At 38.9% G+C, this 13,899-nt stretch overlaps 1 protein-coding gene across 1 annotated transcript in view; it reads left to right on the forward strand.

Moving 5' to 3' along the window:
• csmd3b (CUB and Sushi multiple domains 3b) overlaps positions 1-13,899 on the forward strand; it is a gene marked incomplete at both ends in the record, with an annotated part of 464,348 nt that overhangs the window by 244,427 nt on the left and 206,022 nt on the right. Inside the window, one exon of the mRNA XM_080515545.1 lies at positions 7,535-7,732. Within this exon, the coding sequence (XP_080371671.1) occupies positions 7,535-7,732 (198 nt within the window). The remainder of the gene's footprint in view (positions 1-7,534; positions 7,733-13,899) is intronic.

Consider the following 13,899-nt stretch of genomic DNA (forward strand, 5'->3'; position numbering starts at 1 on the left):
CTCAGATGGATATTCCATCCACAAAATGGACCTAATTGTGTTGGGCAGGGGGTTGTTGTCGTCCTCCAAAACCCGCTTCACTCAGCCACATTAAACGCCTTCCTCACTTGGATATATCTGATTCTGTATTTCAGTCATCTGTAAGTTTATTGCCACTGGATTATATAATTTATGTAAGAGTGGCTTCTTAGTTACCTCTATTCTTTATTTTAAGAAGTTGAAGCACCTTTTTAATGCTGAGCAATGCTGGATAGAAAGGAAGGGAAAAGCTTTTGAATTCACAAGCAAATGAACAACATAGCTTTTACCTGTATGCAGGTACATTCCTGCATGTGTGTATACAGTGATTGCCTGCACTGTGGCGTGTGAGGAACCCAGAGAGACCCGCGGTGTGCTACTATAAGTCTATAATGTTTGATCTGCACTAGACAGTACAATCATTTGCAACACAGCTGTGTGTGTGTTAACTGATCTTTGCAGTTGCCGGATGATCTAAAGGTTTGAACAGCCATTATTTTAACCTCTTCCTCAGAATCTCTCTGTCTCCCTTGACACACATACACCTTCTGCTGCCACTTAGTCCTTTTTTCCCCTTTAATGATTTAATAATTGATCTTAATTACTTATAATTAAACCATCCTCATTTAAAAGCTTCCTTTTGTAGGAGGTGTGAGTAATGCTCACATAATGCTGTTCCAATCCTTGACAATTTTTTTAGATAAAACAAATTTCCCCCGCAGAAAATAGTGATTTTAGAGATTGCCTTTTCATGCTCATGCCAAATGGTTTTACTCAACACACTCCAGCCTTTTTTGATAGTTAAAATGGTTTAACTTCCTCAGTTAATTCAATAAGTGAAAAAAGAGAGAAACTGGCTTTGGAATATATCAACCAAATGTATTCACTCTCATATTTTTTGTTAATATTAATATTTTTATGCCTATTTCCATTGGCATCAGTGAACACTTCACACTGCCAAATATGCTAGCTCTGGCTCAAATAAACAGCGTGTCAGACACTGACTAACCTGATCATGTTAGTGACAAACACACCACAAACACAGGTCTCTAGTGTGAAGCCTAATGCACTATTCAAACAAAAAACTAATGCCAGAAAGAAAAGCCTTTGCTGGGTTGCTCACTGTTGAATTTGAGATTTTACCTTTTGCTATACTGCCTGTCCAATTCATGACCAAGAAGAGTTCTACTTAATCCCGAGGGAGCCAATTAAGAACAAATGTGTTTTGGCTGTATAAATAAAACAGATACCATCATCATCAAGTGGCCAGCCTTACCAAGTGGAGAGTTACGGTGGAGTATTGAGGCTTTATGTGAGGATGTAATCACTGCTGAAGTGGATGAATAGTGCTGGAATAGGACTTTTGATATTTGTAGTAGAGATGTTGTTAATGAGTAATTTGATGGTATTTATTTACACAAATACTACCTATGCGTTCCTTTTAAGGTACTCAAGTCTTAACCAGTACTGAGAATTAGAAAGCCTATATTCATCAGAGCGATTGGACATATTCTTTCACAATATTGTTTTTAAAAAAAAAGGAGCATTTCAAATGAAATAATGATAATCAATCATTCATGGCTGGCCATGGCGAAAACAAAAGCATTCCTCAATCTTCTCACAGCTCCAGAAGATCAAACAGATGCCGCACCTTGCTTAAAGAATCGGGGAGTGTGCGTCCATCAGAAGTACCATTCTCTTTGAGCTGAATTCACCCTCAAACCTGTTTCCATGCCTGAGTAAGCTCTTCCCCAGTTGCTGTTAATTTAAAGTTGCGACCTGACGTAGCAACACGATGGTGAATGGCTACTTGCGTTGCTGGCACTTGCCGTGCTTCACTCCAGGGAGTCGAGTAAGGACTCGAAGGGAATTTGTCTGAAATGGACTTGGCAGTCCCGCCACCTGCTGTTCTTCTTATTGGACGCGGATAGCGGTGGTTGGAGGAGGCCAGAACTGTGAGTGCATAGTGTACCACATGCATTATTTCATGTGTTGCTTGCCCTCTTGGTACATTGTGTTCTTTTTGATAGCCCATGATGAACAGGGACATGTGCTTTGGCCTCACTGCTCCCCTCAAGCAGTGATCGCTTATGAACTCCACTTTAATGGAGCCATTTAGTCCATCTATGTCACACTCTTTGAAATTGGATCAGCAAATTGTGGCTCTGACACTTTTGTTGTTGATTTAAAATATATCTGCCTATCTTTTACGTAACTATCTGGGTTTGTGCATCAAATAACAGAGAGAGAAAAATATAAAACTTTACTTCTATTCATCTGTCTTTTAGAACGGCGTTTGCTCAGCATGATTCAAAATAATAGACCGTTCAGGAGACTTCTACATTTATGCCATCACTGCTATGGCAATGAAACATCTCACAGTTTTGAAACGATATCATCTTGGCATTAATCTTTTCTTATTAAACAGCACACAGGCGTGTAAAATAATTCCATTTGATCCTCTTCTGGATATTTAGAGCTGGCATAGCATGAATTTGAGGAACTGGCTTGATTCTTAGTGATTGACAGCAGCAACCTTTTTTTTTTTTTTCTTAAGCAGCAGTTATGATTGGGATGTATTATGATTGAGTCAAATGGGCACGGAAATGTCTTAAGCTTCTCATCAAAAACATATCGGCTTTCAGAGCTGCTGTGCAGCTACTCAAACTTCAATTAAGCCTCAATAATGGGAATTTAAGGGTGAGGAAATGTGCTCAAACCTAAACACTCATTATTCAGAATCCTTTCACATATTACAAATCTGCTCTGTGTGGTTAGTAGTATTGCTGTCTGTATTGTAACATAATTATAATTAAACCATTATTATAATAACAACAAACTACGAATCTGAAGCTGGACTCAAATCAAATCAATCTTTATTTATATCGCACTTTTTATACATTGAAGTAACACAAAGTGCTTTAACAAGAATTAAAGACAGTGCAAAGAGAAAATAGATAAATAAAAAGCAGATGAACACACACGCACACATGCAGACACACACATAGGTGAAGACATGCCTAGTGATATGGAGACATGGCAGGGCACCGAGGACTAAGGTGAGGAAAGGGATGCATTTTGGGCCTTCCACACTGGGGGTGACACAACTACCAATCTATTTATTTACAAATGTCTTTATGATATAGTAACAACATACAGGTATGAATATTTTTGCCTTTCATTCAATTTTAAATCCCCCAGTTTTCAACATTGATTTTTTTCCACATATGGTGTATATCTTCAAATCAAGTTTTACCCAAAATATCACATCTGAGTCCAATTGACATTTAACTATTGTAACTTTGGAGGCTGGCTATGACAACTCCTGGACCTGATATTACAATTGCATTGTAATAAAATGTATGTTAAAATGCAGTATTGAGCTCATCACAAGAAGCGAATGTCATTGCATAATGGAAACCAGGTTGTTGACAGGCTCAGGCTCCCAGAGCCCAAAAACAATGTACAACTCCAACTATAAAATGTCATCAACTTATCATACAGGCAGGTTTTGTGGCTGAAGTCGTTCACATCACTAAGAAATAGTTTTTCAAAGTGGTGAATAGATTACACCGACAGGCCACTTTCAACATAAAAAGTTGAAAGCAAGTGAAACCTTTCAGATATTGAAATGCCCCCAAACACTTTGTTGCTGGGCTCGGGTCAGTAGAGTCGACATAAACCTTTTATGGGGTATGTGTTGAATAGAATTCATAAATAAAAAACATTTTTCAGATGTAGTCACTGGAAATTCATGCAGATGGCTCTTTGTAGCAGATCCTATGCTTTCTATTCAGGTGTATCCACATTGTTTCAGAGTAAAACTGGGTTCATTTTTTTATTGAAGTTATTGCTGACTGAGGTGCAAATCATCCAAACACATTGAATCACCCTTCTGTCTGTGTCACCTTTTTAAAAAGAAAAAAAAAATTCTGTTCTCCTCTCTGTCCCGATCCCCCCATCTTGGCTGTCCTTTACTCCCCCTCTTATCTTCCAGTGTGCAGTGTCATCTGTCTCACTATAAAACTCTGAAAGCATCGCAACGTACTTTAGTTTTTTTTTTTCCCCTATCATTTTGCTGCTGCTTTTCACCCACTACTCTGTACTAGTACTCAGCTGTAATTGCTTATCTAGGGAGAAATAAAAGCCAGGTAAATGGTTGTGTGTGTGTGTGTGTGTGTGTGTGTGTGTGTGTGTGTGTGTGTGTGTGTGTGTGTGTGTGTGTGTGTGTGTGTGTGTGTGTGTGTGTGTGTGTGTGTGTGTGTGTGTGTGTGTGTGTGTGTGTGTGTGTGTGTGTGTGTGTGTGTGTGTTTTGGAAGAGAAAGCTGTATTGTCTTCCTTGGCATGCAAGCTTTGGTGCGCCTCTATATGCGAGTATATGTGAGAAACGCCAATAGTTCTACAGATGGCCCATAAAACCAGCGGCTTGTAATGAAGCAACTGAGACTGAAATCATGGTTATGGTAAACCGGGGAGGGACTGAGATAGGGGAGGAGAGGCAGAGATAGATAGATGGAGGGAGAAAAAATGAGAGGAGGAAGAAGTGCGGGTATGAGAAAATAAATAAGAGAGAGCAGGCAGCAATAAAGCATGAAAAGGAGTTTGGCATAGCTTCTGGCTACTGAATAAACTAGTGTAATGAAACTATGTGATGCTCTCAATAAAGTACGTTGAGAAAGAAAGGAGGTATGGAAGGATAGACAAGAGGGGTGATATAGGAACAGAAAAGAGCAAACAAGGAACTGGCATGTCATTATAATTTTTCGTTAAGGATGTGATGGGAGGAGGATAATAGTAGGGGGTGAAAAAGATAAAAGATATGGAAATGAAGCAGGTGTAAATAGATGCAGCTAAGAAAGTGAACATGACTGGAAATAAAGAAACAACAACAGGCAACATGTAAGGGTAATGTAGCAATAGAATGCTAAAAAGTGAACCACCAAGTATTTAAAATGGAAATAATACTGGTGCATGTGTCTGCGGTACACACGTGTGTGCGTGCGTGCGTGCGTGCGTGTTCGTGTGTGTAGCTGTTGGGAGTAAATGTGTGTGTGATACGATACTGAACAACAAACATCCAGACACTTAGTTGTAGCCACGCTGACTGGCAAAATCGATAGGCCAACAGGTCGCAACACTAGGCCAAGCTGACATCCAATCACAGCGCAGCACAGGGGGTCGCCACATTGATGAATGACCCTGGTTTTGTGTGTGTGTGTGTGTGTGTGTGTGTGTGTGTGTGTGTGTGTGTGTGTGTGTGTGTGTGTGTGTGTGTGTGTGTGTGTGTGTGTGTGTGTGTGTGTGTGTGTGTGTGCGTGCGTGCGTGCGTGCGTGCGTGCGTGTGTGTTTTCAGTGTGTGGGTCTCTGTAACTGTGTGTGCAGATAAGGAGGATGGCAGCTGGAGGCGGGTCTAGCAGGGTCTTTAGTGAAAACGATTTTCCTCCCTCGTTTTTTTTTGCTTTTCTTGCTCTCCGTGGAGCAGTAGTAAATATAATCTCAAAGAAAAGACTCGCACAAAGTTTGCATGAGGAATTATGGCACATGAGGTTGCGCTTATGTGATTTTGTTTGTCTGTGTATGCCAACAGACTCATTTAGAGACAAAGCTAATGCTGTTACCAAGTTATTTCTGTTGGAGATGCATCTATATTTAAATGGTCCATAATGTTTACTTCAGCGGAGCTTGTTATATTTTCGAAAGATAATAATAAGCAAGTGGAAACTGAAAGCTTGTTGTTTGACCACTTCAAAAAAGAGAGCAAGGAGGAAATAATTAAGATATGATAGTAAACTTGTTTTTTTTTAAAGAAATCAATCAATCAGCCCACAATCTAAAAAAAACACTAAACCTCTGTTTGTTTGATATCAAGTAATTTCAGTTTTCTTTTCCTGCATTTTAAATGATAATTACTCATTGTGCTGTTAATATGAAAACCAATCACTGATAGATTTGTCTTTCATTTGTACATCATTGATCATATTTCACCATATGTTTAGTCTCTGTGTTGACACTTCAGAATAAGTGCAGTTCTACCTTCACATTATATTTAGAAGCAAATTCCAGCTCTCTGCTGCTTCTTTCTATTCTTTTCTCATTTGATTCCTTTCCTTTGTTCCCCTCTCACCCCTCTTCTGGTCCCTTTGTCGTAGTAGTTTCATCGTTCTATCTATCATGTTGAGCATCCCCAATTTCTCACTGCCCCAGCACCCCCTCCGTCTTTATTGCCTCCCTCTCTTCCCACATCTGTCTGGTTTCTCTTTACCCCCTCCGTAACACCCGACCTGTCTGAATAGTTCCATAGTTGTATCAATCAAGTTCAAACAATAAGACCAGAGTTGGTCTCTGTGCTCTCATCTACTTCCTGTTTTATCGCTTGTAATACCCCGTTTCTTCTCCTCTCTCACTCTCAGTTTTTTTCCCCTCTCATTGCTATGTGTCTGTATATGTGGTAGTTTATATGCATACAGTCGTTCATATGTCTTTGGCACCGAACTGTAAATGTATCTTGAGGGAAGAATGTAATTAGGACACTTTCTCATTCCCTCCCTTGCTTTTTTATTCTTTTTTTCAGGCTCGGTGGGTTTTGACAGGAAGTGTAATCAAAATGTTCATTTACAGTCATCATGCGTGGCCTTATGTATAATAAAGAACTGTAGGCTTAAGATCCTGGTTAAGTCTGCGCTTGGGGCATGGTTTCACAACAGAGTCTAATGATGTATTTAAAGCACTTCACCACAATTCAAGTGTCTCGCTTTTCTGACCATGACACTGTTCTTGATGGCAGACGCGCTGGGATCTGAGTACTGAGGCTGGAACACCATTTCCACACACAAGACGCCATGTGAGCAGAACATTAGCAGAGCAGCAGTGGCAGCTCTGATGCTCCATCTGTGAACACAGCAGAGGGCTATAGGTCACCTGCAATTTGGAAATGCTCGAAGGCCACTCATTACTGATGTCACAGTGCAAAAAAATGGGTAGCCTAAATATAAGATATAAACACTGAATTTGAGAAGAAAATTACTTAAAACTTGTGAAATTATCTGTCCATACAGCAAATAATTTTTTTTCGATAAGATATATTGTAATAATCATCTAAATTTTAAATTGTATTGTAAAACAAGGACTAAATATAAGAAAATAACTTTTAATATAAGGGAAATTATCAATCATGTCTAAAAAATGTAAATGCAGATGATGGATGGATTGATGGATGGATCATAACATATTTGGTTGCTGGAACTATTCAAATGCACACTGGTATATAATTTAAAGTGACCAGTTAAACCAAAACACGTGTGTGTGTGGGCTATTGGAAGAAACTCGAGCACCTGGGAAACAAACAACAAAAGCTCATGCACGTCCAGGGGAAACATGCAAACTTCACGTAGAGAGTACCTCATCTGCTCTCAAGTCAGTCATATTTTTGCTCGGAGGCAAACAACTACACCACCACACAGCTCTTCTTTGAATCCTTTTTTTTTTATTCCCTCTTGTATTTTTTCTTCCCTTGCAGAACTCCAGAGTTCATCTTGTGGAAACCCTGGGGTTCCACCTAAGGCAGTGCTAAGCGGCGGTGGCCGCTTTGCTGTAGGAGACCGCGTGCGCTATAGTTGTGTTCCTGGTTATGTCTTGGACGGCCACGCTACACTCACCTGCATCACGAATGCTGGGAATGCTGCTGTCTGGGACTTTCCTGCTCCTATATGTCGAGGTATGTTCAAAACCTTCATGTGTCTGTGCAAGAGTAAATATGAAGAGTTTTCTTCTTGATTCAACATGCAGCTTCAAACAATTGAGTCATAGACAATTGTTTTTGTAGCTTCAAATGTTGATAAAATGTTGATCAATACGTAAAAAATTCTAATCTAAATATTATTATTATTTATTTATTTATTTTTTTTAATGAGCTGTTTTTTAAAACGTTTTAGAAGAAACTTCTTCATAGTCCTTCAATGTGTTTGTGGGATACCTGGACAGACAGACAGTGTGTGTATGTATTTATGTATAGCTGTGATAGAAAACAAAGCAAGCTATGTAAAAGTAGCCATGTGGTGTTTGTGTCTCTGTGTGTGTGAGAGAGAAAATGTACCTTCCATGCTCGGCTTTATAATCCAAATATGAGTGTAAGGGTGAGACAAATGCATGAAGATTACTGGCTGGTCCTGCCTGAATGCTGGGATGTATATTTGTTGCAGTATGTTGTGCTATGAGGCCGATGTTGAGGAAAAACCGTCTCCCAGTATAGAAGAAGTATTGAGAAGTATTGTAGTGGCTTTTATATGTGTATTTACAACAAATCAAAACACTTATCAGGGTTTGCAAGTACACATTTATTGGAATAAATGTGATGATAGGACAGCACATTTTATTAAATATATCACTTTAAGATATACTACAATGCCCTTCATCTCAAATAAACATATAGATTGACAGCAGGATGAGTATCAAGTTATATTTTTGAAGACTTTATCCTCTATTTCACTCTCTATGTACCAAGTTTAAATGTGTGTGTTGTTCTTCTGTTGTTCTCCACAGTTAAAATCCAGCATGTTTCACTGTTGACCCTAACCTCTGAACCAGTGTACCACACACCATTTGAAAAAGTTTAGTTATATTTTTATTAGTATCCATGCAGTGGACAGCATACTACCATTGAGATGTCGGTTTTCATTTAATATTGACAAACTTTCCTTGGGCCTTTTTATTGCATTCCTAATTTACACTAACTGTCACTTGAATCGTGACAATCTTTTAAATTGTTCTTCACTGGGCCTTTTCCTCATATTAGTAATTTCATTCAACACATGCATATTCTATCCTGTACATACACATCCACTGAACTTGAGTTTAAAATATTTTTTCTGTTCACCAAACTTTTTTAGTCAATGATCACTCGATCACTCACATATCGCAGCAACATTAACTATCACAGTTGTGAGCAGTTTAGTTGCAGGACATAACGTTGCAATCCCACCTAAATACACTGTACATTCTGACAAGCAATGCAGTCAACCATTCAGAAAAATGGCATCCTTTAACGCATTAAAGTGTGTCTCATCAGAAACCCAACCACCACGGGCTCCAGAGATGGTGAGGGTATCCACAGTATTGAACTGCAGGTATCTGCACTCTTTAGTGATGCAAGTACGATATAAGCCAGATGAGATAAACGAGAGATACCACCAACCGCTGTAAGGATGGAACATAGGTAATTGCTTACAATGACTTAAAGCACTGAAGGTATAGATCACTGTAGCATCTTCCTCAGGGAAACCTTTTTTTTTTTTTTTTTTAAGTCGAACTCATAGTCACAGCGAACATCGAACACTGAGGGAGCTGACAACAAGAGAGACCTGAAGCATCATGGATGATGATTATAGACAAAACTGCCTCATCAACAGCAGGACTAACCTGATCAAGCAAAGAAAACTCATTTCAGGCCAGATAGTCCTTATTGGATTTTTGGTTTTACTCATTTGTGGACAAACATTTTAAATACACACAACTCAGTTGCTGGAGGGAACGGGTGAGATGGTATTGGCTGAATTACTGACCCATACATGAAACTAAACAAAAATATATAATCCAAAAGCTGTGACAGATAAACTGATGCAACACAATCAGTTCCACCAAACCAGTTTAAAGCCATATTGCGGTCTAATTACAAAATAATAGTCTTTAGACATTAAATTCTCTGTTACTTAATAAGATAAAATTAACCCATTCATCATAAAGCTAATATTGTATATGTTCTACCTGCAATTAACGTCCTGCTGGTACACAGAGCAAAGAATAGCAGATGATTTTACCAAGAATTTACCTCACTCATTTATAGTAAAACACCGTAGATTTCATATCTTTATATTGTGTTTTTATGAAGAACAAAGCATAATGCATGATGATCCATGATCAATTGTAGCAGATTTACCTTTACAGATGAGTTTCATCTTATAAAGAACAATGTGTACAAGTAAAGTGTATGTCCTCGGTTATGAGCTGATATCAGGGATGTATTCTGCTTTTTTGCTTTGTTTATTCTCAAAATTAAAAAAGTCTTCTTCTTCCATTCAACGCGGTTTCAATTCACAGCTAATAGTTGGAATATACCTACAAGACCTTGCTAAGTTAATTCATTTAATTTCATTCACACACACACACACACACACACACACACACAAGCAAGGTATGTGCAGCAATCATGCTGGCAGGTCAGTGCTCACAATGTTGCAGTCATTGAAAATCATTTATGTGTTGGCACGAACCACAGGAAGGATTCCTGTCTGCTTTCTGCATCAGACCTGTCCACTTCCAATGTTTAGGCTTGCCTTTGTGTGCACAAGCGAGCCCACACAAACCTGTACAATACATTCAACAATGTGCTGCATTGTGGCACAGCATACCTCACTGTGCAGTGAACTGTAATTTGGGTCTCCGGGGGGGGGGGGGGGGGGGGGAATGGCAACTTGTCACTGCTGGATTAGCAATGTCTCTGTCACTCTGTCAGGAAGGCTAAGAGGAGCTAAGCTACTAATACATTCACCAACTCAGAAACCCACACATACACAACTATTCACACCTCTTCGCACTTACGCAAATGACAGGGGGAAAAGGATAGACAGACAGACAGACAGACACACACACACACACAGAGTTGTATACTAGTTTCTCTCGTGTGTATGTGTGGTGACACCTAGAGGCATTCATACATCCCTAATAGCTTTCTATCAATTATTCATCCATGCAATCAAATGACTTGAAATGCAACGCTTTTAGCAATATCATTGAAAATGTGCTCTCCCTCTTTTTCTCTCACTTTCCCTACCTCTTGCATGTCATTAAACTTGTCCCCATTTTCATTCAGCCACACAGCTTCAAACCTATGTAGCCATATGCTCAATATATTATGCTGCAATTAAGAATTAGAATAGGATGAAATACAGAACTGAAGCTTTTCACATTCATCTTTTGAATTTATAATTATTAAAAAAAAAAGAAAAAGTGTGGACATTCACATCGAAACTGGCCACATCACTTATATTGTGTTAAAACTGCATTCATTGTTGAAAATATAGCTTGGCTTCAAATACTACTACTGGAAATGCAGAGTCCTTCTGTTCTGAGTTAACGTCCCTTCAACATAATGCTTTTAAAGTAAGACTCCATGCTGTACAGGTGTCCCTTTCACTGTTGGCTTCATTTAGTTAGTGCAGTGTTAATTGTTAACCACTGAGCAATCACACTGCAAATTAGATGCAAGCACAGAAAAGACTGCACTCACACAACGCCATGCAATTCCTATAATGAGGCTTCACAGAGACATCATTTTACGATGCTGTTCGTATGAAGGGAACTGTGTTAAAGTGTCCCACTGCAAATATATTTGTTGACAAGAACTAAGTTTGTGTCTTTTTATGCAATACGCCATTTTTTCAATCATTTGTATCTTTGTGGAAATCCTGAACTATACCAAAAGCTTGTTCAGTAAACAAAAATGCATGGCTCCAATCTTAAAAATCACATTTGGCTACACTGACACTAGACTTCAGTTTGAAAAAGTTTTGTCTGTTATGCAGAATAATGGACATTTTGTGCTGCTTTTACATTGAATTTAAAGGTACTTTGACAATAATTGCATTGAAATGAAAGCATACAGACAAAGACAAAGAAATCGTGCCAGACACTGTTGAATAACTATTTTGCACAATCTATCTTTTAATGCGTTAACATGAGTTTAAGTTAAGAGATAAGCAATGAACGAGCATTGTTCTGGATATTTAATGATACCTTTAACTGGGCTTAACTTGTTAACTATAGTAATGATTGGGTCAGTAATACGAATACCCCTTGAAACTAGTATTGCCTTCAGTAGAGTTTAAATGTATGTCATTTAACCAAAATCTAAAAGTATAATATATATACAGCCACATACTGGGACATCGTGTTCCCTAATGCAGTAGAACATCATATGGTATGTCCTTTGCTTACTGTGGGAATCTCTGAGTGCGTTTGTGCATTTATGTATGAATGTCAGTATTTTTACGCTAGCTGACTTGGTGCAGAAATTATTTACAGGACAGGAATATCCTACTGTATTTAAGGCATCCACCTTCACACAGCTACACACGAGTGTAGCTGGCGAGAGAATTTCATCATGATCCCAGAGATAAGAAAGAAAAAAAAAGTCAGGGAATGAATATTCATGGGCTGGGTAAATCTGTGCACGAGTTTGTCGGGTGGGGGCGGTTTGAGTGAAAGAGAGCAAGACAGCGCTTCAGTGAAAATTGTGGGTATATTTTTTTCTGTGCTACAGGGAAGACAAACTGTGGTGAGAATGTGGAAATGAAAAACGGTGGGTTGAAGCTATTCCTGTGAATAACTGGCTAGACGATGGACATAAATTAATTTTTTTGTAAAATATCTTAATGCCACTATCAGATGGTCTGAGGAGGAGAGGAGTAGAGAAAAAGATGACTTGCAGAAAAGGGAAAGGGAGTCTGGGGGGTTGGACATTTGGGGAAGAGGCAGGAAAGGAAGTGTGGGGTTATTGTTGAAATTGAAAAAGTAATAATGTGTTCTGACAAAACTTGAAATTAGACTGGCTGAGAAACGGAAATGAAATGAGTGTGTGTGTGGCTGTTTGTGTGTAGTCAGCATAACAAGATTGAGGCTGCTGTTGCTGTTGCTTGGGTGCATGTTTTTGTGTGTTCATGGGAGCGTGCAGATTATTGGTGGAGCTCATAGTAACAATTCTGCTGCAGTCTGATCAGGCACTTGTGATGAATACCATCACTATTCTTACTCTGCCCCAAATGTAGAAATAAATACACACACATTAGAGTGACATCTTTGGACCAAATGTGACGCTAAGTTTAGATTTGATAGTGTACACTTCAAGTCGAAGGATCTGTAAGGTTTTTTGAAGTAGAAAGTCTGCTCACTTTTCTTCAAAAGATTACCAATGCACTTGTTTGAAAGTTTCAGAACCTACCCAAAGGATTGTGATTGCTGTGTACCTTGTGAACTTTAGAACATAACGCAAAGTACAATTCATACCATTCTACCTTATTTTCACCTCTTTAAGTACTAAGTAGTTTTCAATGCCAAATTTTCTTCATGGTCGATGTTTTTAATTCTTTAAAATCATTGTTCCTCCGGTCTGCAATGTTGCATGCTATGAGCAATAACCACATTACAGTAAACACAACCTTTATCGGTGTCCCAAAATATAACTATTTGGCTTTATCAGTCCCCACAGAGGGGCTTCAATCCTTTGATATAGGAAGTTCAGAATAACTCCTGACTACAGCAGACACGTCCAGAATTTTCCTTTAATTTTCTACCTCCTCCTCCTCCTCCACATGGAGAACAGGCGAGTACCATGAGTTGCGGTCCCTGCATGAAAAAGCCTGCACACAGCCCTGTTGTTGAAGTTCTTACTCATGGACCAAACATTACATTATGGGACCCCAACATTATGGGCATATTTAAGATCCACATTGAAAGCTTGGATGGCAGCACAACCCAACCTGTTCCTCCCAACTGTAACGCTGCACTACTTTGTCACAACCCCAGTTGTAATTTTTGATTGAATGAAGACTTTCTCATGTTTGTCGCATAATAGGATATTATCTGTAGCAGTTGTTGAGTTCCATGAGCAAGAAAGAGTGAGGAAGAAGAAAACATTATTTGAGTGCCCTGGGTAAATTCCTTCTCTGCATAAAACGTGTTATTTTTTTCGTTAACCTGAAGTATACATGCTTGAAGCAGTGGGCAGCCAATGTGCACCTGGGGATAATCAATGGATCCATAGTTGTGACTTGTCAGCAACAGGTTTTGAATCTGTAAATGAAAGGTCACCACGGTTCATGCTAATTCTAT

The sequence above is a fragment of the Blennius ocellaris genome (genome assembly GCF_963422515.1).
Source record: "Blennius ocellaris genome assembly, chromosome: 20".
Lineage (NCBI taxonomy): Eukaryota > Metazoa > Chordata > Actinopteri > Blenniiformes > Blenniidae > Blennius > Blennius ocellaris.